The 18,725-nt window shown below is 37.4% G+C and overlaps 1 protein-coding gene across 1 annotated transcript; it reads right to left on the bottom strand.

The window, feature by feature from the left end:
* Nucleotides 1–6,176: 6,176 nt before the first annotated feature.
* Nucleotides 6,177–18,407, bottom strand: LOC100731175 (zinc finger protein 124-like). The gene is made up of 4 exons (XM_063233587.1): nt 18,278–18,407; nt 7,987–8,113; nt 7,719–7,779; nt 6,177–6,296 (listed from the first exon to the last, which is right to left on the bottom strand). The coding sequence occupies exons 1-4, from the start codon at nt 18,401–18,403 to the stop codon at nt 6,290–6,292; spliced, it is 321 nt and encodes a 106-aa protein (XP_063089657.1). The 5' UTR covers nt 18,404–18,407; the 3' UTR covers nt 6,177–6,289.
* Nucleotides 18,408–18,725: the final 318 nt, after the last annotated feature.

The following is an 18,725-nucleotide window of genomic DNA, read 5'->3' as shown; positions in this document are numbered from 1 at the left end:
GTGCATTTAATATCCCCAATCTAAAGAACAGGGATGCCCACCCTACATTCACATATTGGTTGTCAACCCTACTATAAAAACATCCAACGCTAAGCCCATTTCATAGTAGGCCGTCACATAACTTACTGAATGGAGTACACAGAAGAGCATTTATTATCCTTTGTATCTGGTGGCTGACAAGAGCACTCACTGCTGCTGCCCCAGCATATTGGCACAGTAAATAGGAAGGTGCATGGGTCACTGAGATACATCTTTAGAACTTTGTGGAAGTTATTACATAGAATGGAATTACTCCTCGTAGTGTTTCTGATATTTTGCTCTTCGACTTCGGTAATGGTTGAACTACTACCATTCCAATAATGATGTTGAATGGTTCCTTTTCCCTGCAGCCTCATGAGCACTGCTTTGAGCTTGTGGTGATGTGTTTTGTCTGGAAGGAGATGAGGTTCTAATTTTCATTTCTGTATTGGCCAAAAAGGCATACCAATGTTTTAGGCATTTATTGGCAATTTATGTTTATTCTGAGAAGCTTGTTTACAGTTCACAGTCCTGTTTGTTTTGCTTTTTTAATATGTTAGGTCCCGAGGAGTTTCAGGCAATTTCCCCCCCCCCCCCTTTGGAAGGTTATTTCTTCATGATTCTTTGTGGTTCTCTTGCTTCCATGTTTGTGTGCAAATTTTAAAATTTTATATAATCTTTTTAGTCTGCTGCAGCATTCTATCTAATTTTTTCTTATTTATTTTCTTTCTTTGCAGTACCGGGGATCAACTCATGACCTTGCACTTGCCAGGCAGGCACTTATCCTGCTGAGCTAAATCTCTGGCCCTCTATCTCATTTTTTTCACAACCCAACAGCAAAAGAAAACAATTTTTGTTTTTTGCATCTCTATAGTCAGAACCTGAGATGCCTGGCTGCTTCATATTTCATTATTTATGGTTTACTGTGATAAAGGCATATATGTGACTGCAGCACAAATGTTATCATCAGAAGTATATTTCCTGAACAAGATCATAGTGATTTTCAGTAGTGATCTTTTAATTCTATCTTACATTTACATTCTTCACTTCTACTTGTTTCTTTCCTTAAACTTCAAATGCAGACATAGAGACAACTGCTTCATACTTTGCCAAGGTTTCTCACTAAACGTTGGGAGTCATTGAAGCTGCAAATTAACCCCATGTGCAGAAGTAAGCCATGGCAGGGACATTACCATCCCAAAAACAAAGAGCGCCCAGGCCAGCCACGTGAAGAAGATGCTACACCCCAGAAAAATACCAAGCCCCTAGACAATCCAAGCAATGGGTTGCTAGGTAGTGGGGTTGAAATTGAACTCATCCTTCCAAGTATATAAACAAACATGCTGCATTGCTTGAGCAGTTTCTTTCCTCCCATCAGGAGATAAGGGCTCCACCTGCCCCAGCTTTGTCTCTTCTTTATTTTCTCATCGTCTCATGGTCCTTGACCCCAAGGACCTCAGGAGCAGCATGAGTCGTAGCAGCTAAGTTGCTCCCAAGTTAGCTTTAAAGCAGTGATCACTGCATCTGTCTCTCCTGATCCTGGGGTTGAATGTATCCCAGTTAACTTAGGTTTTTAAATATTAATTACTTACCAGTCCTATTAGTTAACTATGGGGTAACCAAAATTTACATATTTTTGCTAATTTGTATAAAATACTAAAGCAGGAAATATAAAGACAATTTTGTCTAATGTATTCAACACAAGAATCAACTGGTTAAAATGACAGCTGACCTACGGTGCTCAGTACAGTCAGTCCATAAATAAATGCACTTCCCAAGAGATGCTTGGAGCAAAGGGGGTCACATGAGAAAAGGACAACCCTGATGGGTATTAGCATTACAATAGTTTTGTAACTGGGGAATAAACCAAGGAGAACTGAAGCACTGAACTGCATCTGCAGAACTTGATGTTGTATTTTGAGACAGGCTCTCACTAAGTTGAGAAGGCTGCACTTAACTTTTTCTTCACTCACTTAAGTCTCCTGGGTTGCTGGGATCGCAAGCATGCATCAGCAGCACCAGCAAGATTTGCCTTCAGGGCAAAGTAATGAGAAAGTGCATGTACTCAGGATAAATGTCTTGTCGTTTCAACATTCTATTATTAACGGGATAGCAATACACACTACACATCTTCCTGGAAACGGTAAGCAGAAATGTGAGGCAAGGAAGTTGGCCATATGTTTTACGGTGTAAAGACTGACACTGTACAATGTCTTTTCTTCTGTGATATTTCAAATTTTAAAAATAGACATAATGTTAGATGTTACTACACAATGTGTATATAATTTATGTGTATAACCATAATTAACACCACAGCAAGCTATACTCACTGCATTAGGGATACTTAATGCAGTGCTCATGTTTTCATACCATAGGCTTGTAACAACATAACGCCATCATGAGTTGTGCAGCCTTTGTATTCAAAGGTACTGTATTAAACACTTTAAAAATTACAGCTACGTTAAAGGGAGCAAAAAAATACAGTTGAAATAGACCACCTGGGACACATGCACACATTGTGGCTTCAGTGTATGTGTTTGTAGGGAACTGGCACACACTGCAAACATCAGGCAGGGGTCCTTATTTTAAACAATGAGACATGGCACTGTAGTAATCTGTCTCAAAAGTTAGTCAAAGAAAAACAACCTAAATTATAACTTAGTAAATTCCCCTTTTATCAAACTGACTGAAACCTTACGAGTTAGGTTTTGCTTCAATGCCATGGACAATTAGGTAAACATTATGACGACCAAAGCTACAATAGCATCATAGCATCAGGGAACAGAAAGAAAGGCATTTGCCTTGCATACACAATAGTAACCATGCTCCCTAAAACCAACCCACAGCTGACAAGAATTCCTCTCAAGTAGGGTGTGGTGACTCACACCTGTAATCCCAGCACTCAGGGCACTGAGGCAGGAGGATTGTTGTGAGTTCAAGACCAGCCTAGACTACAAATGAGCTCAAGGCCAGGCAGAACTCATAGAGATCCTGTCTCAAAAAGACAAAAAAAAAATCCTTTCAAACTCTGGATACTGATAAGTAATACTACCATTTACACTTTTGGGATAGCACTATAATTCATGATATGCTCCTGGAGAGAAGTTTTGGTTCTGCTGATGGGGGCAGTTCACAGCAGCATGGTTTATTTTTCAGTACATGTGGTGAAAAACAACACCAAATTAAATTCATTACAATGGAAATATCAAAGGTAAAACTTTGATAAGAAAATATAAAAGTTACTTAAAAATGATACTGGCTTCAGTAAGAAAGAGAATCATGCAACATTCTGTACATGATATAACATGCAACGATGTAAGGGTATAAGCAGATATCCTGTCACAAGAGAGAAACATAACATTTGCTAATCTACAAATTGTGAGACAACACCTGAATTTTGTCAAAAAAAAAAAAACATGTTCACAAGCTTCTAAAAATATATATCTCAATATAAAATGTAGCAGCAAATTCAGAAATATGATTTGTTACACTGAAAATAGTTTATCTACCAAAATTTTAAACCATAGTGGCCATATCCCAACAATTAACAGAAAACAATTAAAACTAACTAGTTTTCATGGGGCATATATCCCAATTTTAAACACTATGTAGACACTACGTGTACTAAGTGAAAGGCACATTTCAGTTCACCACGTTTCATTAAAGGACAATATGCATTGAGCAGAGACACTCAAATATACAAAATTATGCCATCCCAGTATTTCTATATTGAACACTACAGATGCATAATCTAGATATGTATAAGTGATTTACTGAAAATGACACAGTACATGTACTTCAGGATAGTACCACCTGGGATTTGTATTTCCTGGAAAATCTGTGAAGAAAAATTGACAGCTGTATTGTTTTATGAGTTACTTGCTCAGGTCTCCATTACAGGACAAATTGTCACAGGGTTTTCAAAATAGGCTTACATATACCAACTTTCTCCCCAGGGAGGATTCTTTCCTGCATTTCACAAAGTGTGTGAGCCAGCATCTTTCCCCCACTGCTTATCAACATAGGATTTCTTCCCAGTAAGCTGTTTCATATATGTGACAGTCATCATGTGTGCTGAAAGTATTCCCACACTACTCACATACAAAGGATTAATACAGTGTGAGCTTTCACAAATTTTACATTCACTGTGCCTGGTGAAAGCTTTGCAGCACTGCTTACATACATGAGGTTTCTCCTCAGTGTCAATACTTTCATATATTTTAGAAAATCTGCTTGTGACAAAGCTTTCCCACACTGCTTACATACATAGGGTTTCTCCCCCATGCAAATCTTTTCATCTATTTTACATTCTCTGTACCTGGTGAAAGTTTGCCCACACTGATTACATACATGCACTTTTCCTCCAGTGTAAAATCTTTTAATTATTTGGTAAGACCTGCAGGGGTAAATGTTTTTCCACAGTCCTTAAATACATAGATTTTCTAACTATGTAACTTCCTTCATGTATTATACTACATTCTTTGTGTTTGTTGAAAGATTTCCCACATTGCTTTCATACATAGGGTAAACAAAAGTGTGGGCTCTTTCATGTATTTTATATTAACTGTGCCTACTCAAAGCATTCAGACATTGCTTCTTTATATGGAGTTTCTCCCCGTTGTGAATTCTTTCATGTTTTCGACAAGACCCCTGTGTGGTGAAACCTTTCCCACACTGCTTACACATATAGGGTTTCTCCCCAGTATGAATTCTTTCATGTACTTGACAATCACGTTTTGTGCCAAAAGCTTTCCCACAGTGCTTACATACATAGGGTTTCTCCCCAGTGTGTGTTCTTTCATGTACTTGACAATAACGTTTTGTGCCAAAAGCTTTCCCACATTGCTTACATATATATGGTTTCTCTCCAGTGTGTGTTCTTTCATGTATTTGACAAGAGTTGTGAGTAGTAAAAGCTTTTCCACATTGCTTACATACATAGGGTTTCTCCCCAGTGTGAAGTCTTTCATGTATTTGACAATATTCATGTGTGGTAAAAGCTTTCCCACACTGCTTACATACATAAGGTTTCTCCCCAGTATGAATTCTTTCATGTATGTGACAATATCTCTTTGTGCTAAAAGCTTTCCCACAATGCTTACATATATACGGTTTCTCTCCAGTGTGTGTTCTTTCATGTATTTGACAAGAGTTGTGAGCAATAAAAGCTTTGCCACATTGCTTACATACATAAGGTTTCTCTCCAGTGTGAACTCTCTCATGTGACCTACGATGACGTTTTGTCCCAAAAGCTTTCCCACAATGCTTACATATATATGGTCTCTCCCCAGTGTGTGTTCTTTGATGTATTTGACAAGAATTGTTAGTGGTAAAAGCTTTGCCACACTGCTTACATACATAAGGCTTTTCCCCAGTGTGAAGTCTTTCATGCATTTGACAATATGCACGTGTGATGAATCCTTTCTTACAGTGCTTACATACATAGGGTTTCTCTCCAGTGTGAATTCTTTCATGGATTTGACAAGATCCACGTGTGGTAAAGTCTTTGCCACAATGCTTACATATAAAGGGTTTCTCTCCAGAGTGAATTCTTTCATGTTGTTGACAATTTCCATGCGTGGTAAACGCTTTCCCACATTGCTTACATAGATAGGGTTTCTCCCCAGTATGAAATCTTTCATGCTGTTGACAGGATCTCTGTGTGGTGAAAGCTTTTCCACACTGCTTACATACATAAGGCTTCTCCCCAGTGTGAGTTCTTTCATGTCTTCGACAATGAGTGTTTCTGCTGAAAGCTTTCCCACACTGCTTACATAGATAGGGTTTCTCCCCTGAGTGTGTTCTTTCATGGGTTCGACAAGATGTGTGTGTGCTAAAAGCTTTCCCACACTGCTTACATAGATAGGGTTTCTCCCCAGTGTGAATTCTTTCATGTTTCTGATAAGATCCAAGTGTATTGAAAGCTTTCCCACACTGCTTACATACATATTTCTCCCCTTTATGAATTTTTTCATGTGTTTTACATTCACTGAATCTGTTGAAAGCTTTCCCACACTGCTTACATACATAAGGTACCCCCACAGTGTGAGTTCTTTCATGTCTTCGACAATGAGACTTGCTCCCAAAAGCTTTCCCACATTGCGTACATATATAGGGTTTCTCCCCTGAGTGTGTTCTTTCATGTATTTGACAAGATTTGCCTGTGTTGAAAGCTTTCCCACACTGCTTACATACATAGGGTTCCCCTCCAGTGTGATTTCCTTCATGGATCTGAGCATCACTGTGTGTGTCTGTTTCTTTCACATCCTTTTTAGCATCTGGAATACAGGGGAATACTTCTTTATACTGATTCCAAGATGTATGTTGATAGCATTTCTCTAAATCCTCATTTCTGTAAAGCAAAATGTCACAAAGAATGGGTTTTCATATGAATGTTTTACAAAAATAAGTTCTGTTTTGATGCCTGCTAAGAAATGTTGACAATCAATTAACTGAGTGCCTTTAGGATACACTCAAAAAACCACTGCCAAAAACACTGGTGTTCACTTCACAATTTTAAAGTTGTTATAATCTGAAACACATGTCTTATCTTCCTTTTCAGTACAGAGTACTCATCTATACTGTATGTTAATCATTTTGAAACCATTTTCCTCAACATCTCTCCCTTCTGTCCTTATTCTGCTTGTCTTTCCCATTGGCAGCAAGTCAGTCTTTCTTTCTCTATCAATTTTCCTTTATTTTACCAATTTAGAATTTTTGGTTTCTCATAAAAGAGTTTGAAATTTTTGTGCAAAAAAATTTTTTATATGAGGAATTGAACTCATGACCTCACATTTGCCAAGCAGGCACTTACGCCCATGCGCTAAACCCCCAGCCGTGTCATACAAGAGAAACCAGGTGACATTTGCAATTTTTTCTTGATTTTTCTATGTATCTTTTGGGCTGATTTTATAGCACATTTTCTTTTTCTTTTCAGTGCTGGAATGAAACCCAGGTCTTAGCACAAAATCTCTATCTTATTATTTCTTATTTTGAGACATTCTCATTGGTGATAAAATTGTTCAGGCACAGTTTCAACTTGCCATTCTGAAGATTCTGCCTCCCAGACTGCTGGGTTTACAGGATGCACAATCACAGGAAGCCTAACAACAATTTCCCTTATCCATGCATCCAGTGACAGATGTCTAAGCTTATTCAAGGGCTTCCTAATAATAAGTTGAGGTGCATTGAGTATGGGCATGCATGCATGCATACAAAATGAGAATTTTGACGCTTTTGACAATATACCCGGGGGAAGTATGTCCTTTAGAGACATCTGTGTACTGTCAATCGACTAGGAATCTTAAATCACAATGGACTCAATTTAGAGATTGGCTTGAAAAATGTATTGAAACACTAGAATTCATTTATACTTTGTACTGCCCCAAGGTTAGCAACTTTTAGATACTGAATGTGCTATATTGACATGGATACATAAGTAGATATCATACAGGTAGATTCCTGCCAAAATTCAAAGTTTATTCTTTTCATATACATCAATATACAATATCTAAAGGCAATTTTAGACATTTTGATGATTCTATTATAAGGTTATACACATTCAGTCTGGATGCATCCTCTATATCTTGGGGGAATATAATTGACATTAAATAGAACTTTGCCTCATTTCCTTGGTTGTCATGTTTCTGCTCATGCACTGACTCTGGAACACATTCTTTGTCTTTGGGAATAAAAATTACCTTAGATGTCTCCAGGAATTTCTGTATTCTGTTTCAACTTCTTGGTTGTCTTCAGCTCTTCCTGAATTGCAGACAGAGATATATAAGGACTCGGTATAATAATACATAGAATATACATTAATAAATTTCCATTAGATTCATGATATAATAGAACCAAACCTAAGCTATTCTTCAAAATGTTTTCACATTCTTTTTAATAAAAACAGTAATTATGAGCAACCAACAATATTTTCTGAGAGTATAACTAAGAAAGAGACGTCCTCCTTACCTATAGCAGCCATGTTCTTAAAGGTCTCTTCCATCACCTCTCGGTAGAGCTCCTTTTGGGACAGACTCAAGAGAGCCCACTCCTCACTGCTGAAGTTCAGAGCCACATCCTCAAACGTCACTGCCTCCTAAAGCACAAGACATACAATTTTCAAAGGAAGACTGAGAATCACAGCCTGGGATATCTCAAATCACCTCACAGTTCAATTGAGAGCCAAGTGTGATGGTGCATAACTGTATTCAGGAGGCTGAGGCAAGAGGATTTACAGGAATTCAAGAGTAGTGTGAGCTCCTCAGTGAGTTCAAGGTCAGCTAAATTACATACTCAGAGCCTGTCTCAACAAAGCAAAGCAAGGCAAAACAGAACAAAACAGCTGAATAGAGACTGCATCCTACAAATCTTAATTCCACAACTTGGTCCTCAATCACATGTGAATGCAGTTCATCCAAGGCCCTGCAGTGGGAAGTCAGGTGACTGGTCCACCTGTTCATTGTGGGACCCAGCAATTGGACAAACATCAACCTTATATTAGGACCCCAAGATATACAACACCAACAGTTGACACTAGTGGGATTGAAGGACCAAATATTAACTCGAAAGGGGAAAATGGTAAAACAAAAAAGCAAAATGCAATCTCAAACATCTAGTCCACCAGGAGCAAGTACAGGAGACACTGAAATAGAGGAATTCAAAAGTAAAATACCAGAAATCTCTGAGAAGATAGAGAATGAAATTTAAAAAAAACAGCTTCATGAGGTTATAGAGGAAATTAAATTAGAAGTACTCTCCCATGTAAAGATGAAAATAACATCCTTAGTAAAGAAGTTGCTGAGCACAGCTAAAGAAAAGAATAGAGAAAAAAGTACAGGAGCATGGGAAACTGATTGAAACCTTGAATGAACAATATAGAAAATATGCAGAATTCATGAAACAAACTTAAAGAGACATCCAAGAAACAAAACAAATCTATTCAAAAATAGTAAAATCATTCAAATGAAGCTGAGGATAGGATTTTGGACCTTGAGGACAGGATCACAATTAGTGATCATGAAAGAACTTTTAAAAATAACAAAGCAGCATGAAATGACAATCCAGCAGCTTCAAGAGGATGCCAGTAGAAAAAATAAGATTAATAATCATTAGTGGAGATGCAGGAGTCAATGCAAATTACATAACCAAAATATTCACAGAATAGAAGGAAATTTCCCAAACATGGGGGAAAAATCTGATATGCAGATAAGTGAGGCATGTAGAATGCCAAACAGTCACAACCAACATAAATCTACACCCAGATATATAATAATTCAGGTCTGAGACATACAGCATAAAAACAGAATACTAAAAGCTGTTTGAGAAAAGACACAACTCGCCTATCAAGGAAAGCCCGTAAGAATCACAGCAAATTTTCAGCACAAACCCTGAAGCAAAGACGAGCTTGAAGTGAGGTATTTCAAGCCCTGAAAGAAAACAACTTTCAACCCAGACTGATGTACCCAGAAAAACTTTCATTCAAATTTAATGGAGAAACAAGACACTTTCATGACAAAGAACAACTGATGAAATTCATATCCACCAAGCCAACCCCAGAAACAATAGTGAAAGACATGCTAGATAGAGATAAAACTGACCACAATCCTCAAAACAACAACAGAAAGAAACCACCAGGTAGGACAAGCAATCAAACAAGGGCAAAAGCAGAAAGCAAACAAGTGGAACATAACATGGCAAAGTTGAGCCAGTACATATCAGTGATATCCATAAATGTAAATCCGCTCAATTCACCTATCAAAAGAAATAGGCTGACAAAATGGATCAAGAAACATGATCCCACTCATGCTGTATACAAGAAACACATCTGACTCAAAAGGAAACTCATAATTAAAAGTCAAAGGATGGAAAACATCCATGCAACAGGAACCCAGAAAAAAGCAGGGGTAGCTATTCTATTTGCAGACAATGTGAACTGCAAACATAAAATGATTAAAAGAGATAAAGAAGTTCACTCCATTTTTCATTAGTGGAAAATTTCAAGAGGAAGAACTAATAATTATAAATATATATGCACCAAATACAGAGGCACCCAACTATATAAGACAGATACTAATGGACATAAAAAACCAAATATACAAGAACACAATTATAACATCCCATTGTCACAAAGAGATAGATCAACTAGACAAAAAGCCAGCTAAGAAATAATAGAACTGAATCATACCTGTGAGCAATTGGACTTAGTAGATGTTTACAGAGTGTTCCACCCAACCACATCAAAATACATATTCTTAGCAGCTGCGCATGGGACATTCTCCAAAATAGACCATATATTATCTCATAAAACATTCTTAAGTAACTGGTATTGAAATTATCCCATGTGTATTATCTGACCATAGCGCACTAAAATTGGAAATTAATGGCAAAAAACCTGTAAAACCTGCATAAATACATGGAAATTAAATAACAATCTCTTGAACAACCAATGCGCTACAGATGAAATTAAAGAAGAAATAAAGCAATACCTACAATTCAGTGAAAATGTGGAGGGGCTGGGGATTTAGCTCAGCAGCATAAGCACCTGCCTAGCAAGCAGGCAGTCGTGAGTTCGATCCCCAGTACCGATAAAAAGAAAAAAGAAGAAAAAAAGTGTAAAAAAAAAAAAAGAAAGAAAAGAAAATGTGGAAACAACATACTGTAACCTGTGGGATGAAATGAAAGCAATCCTAAGAGGGAAATACATAGCAATAAACTGTCATACCAAGAAAACAGAATGAGCACAAATAAACAACCTACAGCTTCATCTCAAGCTTCTAGAAAAAGAAAAGCAAATTAAACCCAAAGCTCATAGAAGAGAGGAAATTGTAAAGATTAGAGCAGAAATCAATGCAATGGAAACAAAAAATACAAAGAATTAATGAATCAAAAAGCTGGTTTTTTGAGAGAATAAACAAAATTGACAAACCTCTAGCTAACCTCATAAAGAAAAAGAAAGAAAAAACCCAAATTCACACAATAAGGGCTCAAAAGGGAGAAATTACTACAGATTCCATGGAAATTCAAAACATCATGAATACCTACTTTGAAAATCTCTATTCACGTAGAGTGGAAAACACAGAAGAAATGGACAGATTTCTAGAAACATATGAACTACCAAAGCTCAACCAAGAAGATATAGCAATTTAAATAACTCAATATCCACTACTGAAATTGAAAACATAATTAAAAACTTACCAATAAAGAAAAGCCCAGGTCCTGATGGATTCATGGCTAAATTCAACAAGAAATTTGGAGAATATATGATGCCAATACTCCTTAAACTCTTCAATGAAATTGAAAAGGAAGCAATCCTCCCTAAATCATTCCTGGGGGCAAGTATTACCCTGATACCAAAACCAGAGAAAGACTCAATCAAAAAGGAGAACTATAGGCAATCTAACTAACGAACATTGATGCAAAGATTCTCAATAAAATACTGGCAAATGGAATGCAGCAAATCATCAAGAAGATTATACATCATGACCAAGTGGGAATCATCCCAGGAATGCAGGGATGGTTTAACATATGCAAATCAATAAATGTAATACACTATGTCAACAGAGCCAAAAAGAAAAACCCCACATGGTCATCTCAATAGATGCAGAAAAAGCCTTCGATAAAGTCTAACATATGTTCATGATAAAATTTCTTCAGACACTCGGAATACACAGTGCCTACCTCAATCTTATAAAGGCCATCTATGACACACCAACAGCCAACATTATACTAAATGGACAAAAACTGAAATCTTTCACTTTAAAATCAGGAACAAGATAAAGATATCCACTAACCACTCCTGTTCAATATAGTTCTGGAAACACTAGCCGGGGCAATCAGACATGAGAGAGAAATAAAAGGAATAAAGATAGGAAAGGAAGAAGTTAAATTATCACTATTTGCAGATGACATGACACTCTACATAGAAGAGTCAAAAAAACTCCATTAGAAGACTACTTGAGGTAATAAAGAAATTCAGCAGTGTAGCTGGATACAAAGTCAATGCTCGAAATTCAAAAGCATTCCTGTACACAAACAAAAAACTCCAAGAGAGAAATTATGAAAATATCACCCCTCACAATAGCATCTAAAAAACTGAAATACTTAGGAATCAACCTAAGAATGTAGAAGACATATATGCTGAAAATTATGCTACACTAAAAAATGAGATTGAAGAGGATATTAGAAAATGGAAGGATATTCCTTGCTCTTGGCTAGAAACAACCAACATTGTGAAAATGACCATACTCCCAAAACTGATATGCAGATTTAATGCAATCCCAATCAAAATACCATTAACATATCTCACAGATCTAGAGAAACCACTCCTTTGCAAACAGAAGAAACCCAGAATAGCAATGGCAATTTTGGGCAACAAAGGCAAGGCAGGAAGCATCTCAATTCCTGACTTGAAACTATACTACAAAGCCATAGTGACAAAAATCAGCATGGTACTGGCAAAGAAATAAGACCTGAGGATCAATGGACCAGATTAGAAGATGCAAGCACAACTACAAAGACACTCAACCACCTGATATTTGACAAAGGGACTAAACATGTTCATTGGAAGAAGGATAGCCTCTCTAATAAATGGTGTTGGAAAAATTGGCTCTTCACATGCTAAACACTAAAACTAGATCCATGCCTATTACCATGCACAAAACTAAAGTCTAAATGGATCAAAGATCTAAATATTAAAAAGAGAAACACTAAATCTCCTGGAAGACAAGTTAGGTAGAAGTCTTGGAGACATAGGAATAGGCACAGAATTCATGGACAAAATGCAAACTGCCCGGGAAACACTTCAAAGAATCAACAATTGGGATCTCATATTATTGAAAAGTTTCTGCACTTCAAAAGAAATCACCAACAGAGTGAAAAGAAAACCCACAGAATGGGAAAGAATTTTAGCCAGCAACCCCTCAGACAAAGGACATATATCTAGAATACATAAAGAACTGAAAAACATCAATCCCCCCAAATTCAAAGACCCGCACCAAAAATGGGCATCTGAGGTGAACACACAGTTCTCAGATGAAGATAACAAATGGCATATAAATACATGAAGAAATGTTCACTATCACTGATCATTCGAGAAATGCAAATTAAAACAGCATTGAGGTTTCATCTTACTCCGGAAAGAATAGCTGCCATAAAGAAATCAAATGATAACAAATGTTGGCGAGACTCTAGGGAAAAAGGAACACTGCTCTACTGTTGGTGGGAGTGTAGACTGGTGCAACCAATATGGAAAACAGTATGGAGATTTTCTCAGAAGACTAGGATTGGGAGTTCCATTCAATCCAGCTACTCCCCTCCTGGGTATTTTCCCAGAAAAAACTGAAAAAGTCATATCACAGTGATTTATGTGCACCCATGTTTATTGCAACACAATTTGTAATAGCTAAATCTTGGAAACAATCAAGATGCCCATCAACCACAGAGTAGATGAGAAAGATGTGGTATTTTTATACAATGGAATAATTACTCAGCTATAAAAAGGATGATCTTGAGGCCTTCATAGGCAAATGGAGACAACTTGAGACTATCCTCATTAGTGAAATAAATAAGAATCATATTTATAAATATAACACTGTGTCTCTAGTGTAAAAAGTAATAAGAAATTTAGAAGTAACATAACCCTAAATGTGTAATTGCTATAGTAAAAAGGAGAAGAAAATAAAGTACTCTAAAGGATATAACTGCATGTATGTTTAAGTGTGTAGGATTGATAACCATATTACTAAATTTTTGTTGGATTGTGGAACAGAACTGTTTGCAGTCTCACTGTTTGAACATCCACTTTGTATGATTTACTTTTATAACTTGAACAACTATTTCCAAGGGGACAATATGTAATTTATCAACTAGTGATTTCGTATTGTTCATTTTTTTGAAATTATATATTATCTCTACCCTTTTTGTTTTTTTCTTTTCTCTTTAAATAAAAAAATCTAAAAATAAAATAAAATAAAATTTATTACAAATTATACTCAAAAAATATATATAATTTTTTTTGGTCCTGGGGATCAAACTCCTATACTTGCACTTGCAAAGCAGGCATTTATTCCACTGAGCTAAATCTCCAGCCCTTTTTCTTTTTCCAAAAAATATTTTAAAATTTGAAAAGTTTCCAAAAAGATAATACATACAAGTAAAATTACCTTTTCCAAAAAGATAATACACACAAATGAAAAGATAATACATAAAATAAAATGATAATACTGGGACACAAATGTACAGACTTAGATTTGATGAAGCACTCTGCTATGGATTCAATACATTATATGCTTCATACAACTGTATCTATAATACCAATAAAATATAAACTTGAAAAACATCTAGGAGAGTCTCTTCTAAAAGCCAAAGGACATTCATTTTTTGGAAACCCCAAACAAAAAACAGAGAGATGCTCTCTCAAACTATTTAGAAAACATTATACAGGTACAGTCATGTAAGTCTGAAATTCAGACAACATATATACACACTAAACCTAAAAGAATTATCAAGAAATACATTTTGTTAAATTAAAAAAAAAAACCCTGAGATTTGATGAAGCTGGCAGTACAAATCAAAAGTAAGCTGTAATTACTTCTTTACTGTGGTAAACTGCTCAATTGTATGTGTAATGTGGAACTTATTTCTCTATCAAATGTTCAAAGGTACACACTCCATAGATTCACAAAAAATACAACATATGAACCTAAAACATCAAAGAAAGTATAGGAAAATGACTTTCTCATCTACGAATCAGGAAACCCCTTGACATAAAACTGTAAAGCTACAAAACTTAATGTGACTTGGAAAAGATAAACTAGCCAATAGTATAGATTTCTGTTCAGCAAAGAAAATACACAAAGAAATACAAATGCAGCTTCAGAAATCACAAGAAGGAATGCTGACCTTCTGCAAGTTGTAATGAAATACTTACAGAAACAACAAGAAGAAAGCTCATCAGAAATACCAGAGCATGACACAGGCAGATAATTTACAGGTTTTATTTAGGAAATGGGGGAGGAGGCTAAAACTGGAGGCACAAAACACACAAATGAAAAGACACAAATAAATTTCAATTCAAATCCATGGAACTTGTCAAAATAGAAAAGGTCCACTGTTGATGCTTATGAGAGATAAAAACTATTGCCCATTGATCATGCTGTAGTGTTTAGAGTGTATTATAAGATTTTAACTAACACACACTCTGTGCACCAGCAAAGACACTTGTGAGCACCTATGGGGTGTTTCACATCTGCTTCTGGGACACCAAAACAATATTCTCAGTGCATGTGTATCAGTGACAGGAGTAGAGAACCCTGCTCTAACTGTGGAAAGGGAAATTAAATGTTATGCTAGCAAACAATGGAGACCCTTACAGGAATTATATCTACCTAAACCAGTGCAGATAAATCTGGAAAATACTATTGGATGAATTAATTACAATATGAACTCTGTATTGTAGTATTTGGACAAAAAAATACATGTGCAAGAGGCTGGGGTACAGCTCTGCACTAAAGCACACACACAGTGCTCATCAGTATGTGCAGTCAACATGACTAATGTACATGGAGCCACCAAATACCATCTAGCAGTGAAGAGCAGAGGCACAATGTGGAACCAATGCAAATGGACAACCGATTTGTCAAGCACAGCACTAGTGCTATTTGGGGCTCAAGGTTTTTTTTTCTAACATGGGCCAGTCTGTGTCATGTGACATTGTTAACATTCTTAACCTTCACCCTTATAATGCTATTAAATCCTTTATGCTGTATGTCACAATTACAAGAAAAAAGCTGAGACGCATTTACATTATTTCCTGATGTGCACAATTACCATAACCTGAAAACCACTGAGTTTGCAGATACAATGGCCACACGCGCTCCTGAAAAACAAGGTACAAGAATGAACAAAGACCACAGGCTGACAGCTCTCCAACTCCAATCTCTCTACAAAGTACCCTGACTATCCGTGCGCACTCTCCCCTTTGTTCTCACCACCTGCACTACATTTCACATGTCACTGCTTTAAAAACTGGAAAGAGCTCCACTGCTTCATGCTGAATGACAACACCCACAGGGAGATACAGACGGACAGATGTTTTAAACTGAAGCTGTGTGCTTTGTCTCAGCTGTGTCACAGGCCATTCCTATGGGCAGCTCCAGGATACCAACACGTACCAACAGGTCTGTAGTGTGTGCGCAGCCAAGAGAACTCTGGGGGACTTGGGGATGGCATCAATTAGAACTTATGGATCACGTAACGAAGGTCCTGTCTTTATCCACACAGCAAAGATAAAAGTCTTGGAATGAAAAGTAGTGGACAAACATGCCTTCACCATCTTAATGCCATGCAAATAGAGTGGGTTACATGAGTGGGCAAACTGAGATGAAAGGCAGATGTTTATGCAGGCTAAAATAATTAGAAAGGTTTCCAAAATGACATAATTAAAACTAGGAATGGAAGTGCTTCCTCTTGAACTTTGCTCATGCTTGATGGCTTGTGTTTCAGCTGCTATGGCCAGCCCCGTGTGGTGGCTCATGCCTATAATCCCAGCACTCGGGAGACTGAGACAGGAGGATCATTGTGAGTTCAAGACCAGCTTGTGTTACAAAATGAGCTCAAGGCAAGGCCAACCTGCATAGTGAGACCCTGTCTCAAAAAGACAAAAATAAATAAATAAATAAAAATAAAGGAACACACTACGCCTGATCCATAAAATATTACCTATATTTCAGGACATATATGCAACGACACAAAATCATAATAAAAACATGAAATTATCTCATTCAGTTTATTCAGTTTATTGAATACAGGGCACTGTAGTTCACCATTGGTGCCCTGTTATAGACAGGATGAGTCATAAAAGTCGTCCACCAACATGAGCATGTATTGTGCCACATATCCCTAGTGTGCTAAAAGAATAAAATAAAAAACTCAAAATAAGATTTCCCACTGAATACTCTTCCTTTTATTCTTCAATACTGGAGATTTATCTGAAGGCCCAGGGCATATTACATGAGTTACTGTTCAGCAAAGGAGACTCACAGAATTTGTATTTCCTATTGAAAGACGATCTTACTCAAGAGTGCAGTCTTGGTGTTGTTAACCTGTCATTCTCCCAAATGCTTGAGAGTAAAGAGATGAACAACCATGCCTCGCTAATTTTTACTTTAGCCAACCACTGAAATCTTGGTAGGTTATGATCAATAAAGAACCCAGATCTTGAATGGTGATACTGGCAAATGCATGTCATACCAACAGAGAATGAGGTACAAAAACAATCAAAAATCACTACTCCATCCTGGACAACTTAGTAAAACATGACTTCAAAATACCAAAAAAAATCAGTAAATAAAAAATTTTTAATTTAAAATTAGAAATGTGAGAGTACATAGCTCAGAGCAAGTTTCCATCTTCGGTTTCTGTACAATAAAAACACACCTTGAAGTCTTCCATGTCCTGGGGAAACTGCTTTCAGTCTACTTCAGTCATGGTGTCCACAAAATTTTGTACTTACACCAAGGCCAGACACTTTCCTAATTTCTGATTTTGTTATAAAAATGATTACATGAACTAATCAGTAATAACAGAAGACATTTAATTAATACTAAGTTCTCTTCCTTTCTTCAAGCTTGCAACTTTGAGCCAACTCAAAGATGAAGCAAAAACAATTCTTCTGTCATGCTTACTCTAAGAACAATCTGACCTAGAGAGGAGATCTTCCATGTTATAAGTCCTACTAGTGGCACCCTTTGCCAACACCTGTCATGAGGATGGAAATATGAGAACATACTATAAATTTAGGCGATCACTATAAATACAAAAAAGCCAGAAGTTTGAAGAGAGCAGTTGTGGCTATGAGGCTCTGTATCACATTTATAAACTTCAGACCCTCCAGAAGTGCTGCTCACAGGAATGAGAGCCGAGACCTAACTCAGTACAGCTGCATCCAGCTCCAAAATACATCAGAGTCAGGGTCTCCCCAAGCCCTTTCTTCTGCCCAAAGTGCTGGACATGCCAGGGCAGTAGACCGTTTCAAAGATGATATTCGAGTTTGCTACTGTCACAGTGAAGACACGGTTCTGGGGACCCAGAATCACCCTCGCCCCCAGCAAGAGGCAAAGGGACAGAGGATGGCTCACTGCCTCACTGACCTCAGGGGCTGAGGCTAAGTACTAAGGTTCTAGACACCAAACTGCTTCTGACCATTTCTAACTCGTCTCGCTCGATTCCACCCCATTTCAGGCCTCCCAGCCCACAACTTCACCATTCTGTGGCTCGAGGGTCTCCCAGATTCCTTCCTAAGCAGGCCACAGGAAATCGAAGCCACAAAACGCGGTTCAGCAAGCATTCTGCTCTCACTGTGGTGTAAAAGATACGCTGTTACCGCCATGACACCAGAAGGTACCGCCTACCTCGGCTCGCCTGATTGGACAGTTCTTGTAGCCCGCCACTTCAGCACTGATTGGCTGCTGCTCTCCTGCCTTCCCTCTGAGCCAAATGTAAACATAGAGAGAAACCCTTACCTCTAGGAGTGCATCCCTAACGAAAGCTTCTAGTGCAGAGACTTCTGGAGCTAACTGTCTTCTGCACTGTTGACCTCACCTCATCTGAGGGATATTTGCACTAAAAAGGTTGAATCCCCGCCTTTTCACGGCTGCTCCTATTTCCTTTCCGGACTCAATGGACTCTTTCTGTAACCGACTGCAAATGTT

Source organism: Cavia porcellus, unplaced genomic scaffold (assembly GCF_034190915.1).
Source record: "Cavia porcellus strain 051 isolate PalLab524CR breed Dunkin Hartley unplaced genomic scaffold, mCavPor4.1 scaffold_23, whole genome shotgun sequence".
Classification (NCBI taxonomy): domain Eukaryota; kingdom Metazoa; phylum Chordata; class Mammalia; order Rodentia; family Caviidae; genus Cavia; species Cavia porcellus.
Note: the sequence above shows the minus strand (reverse complement) of the source record. Positions and strands in the feature narration are given on the sequence as shown.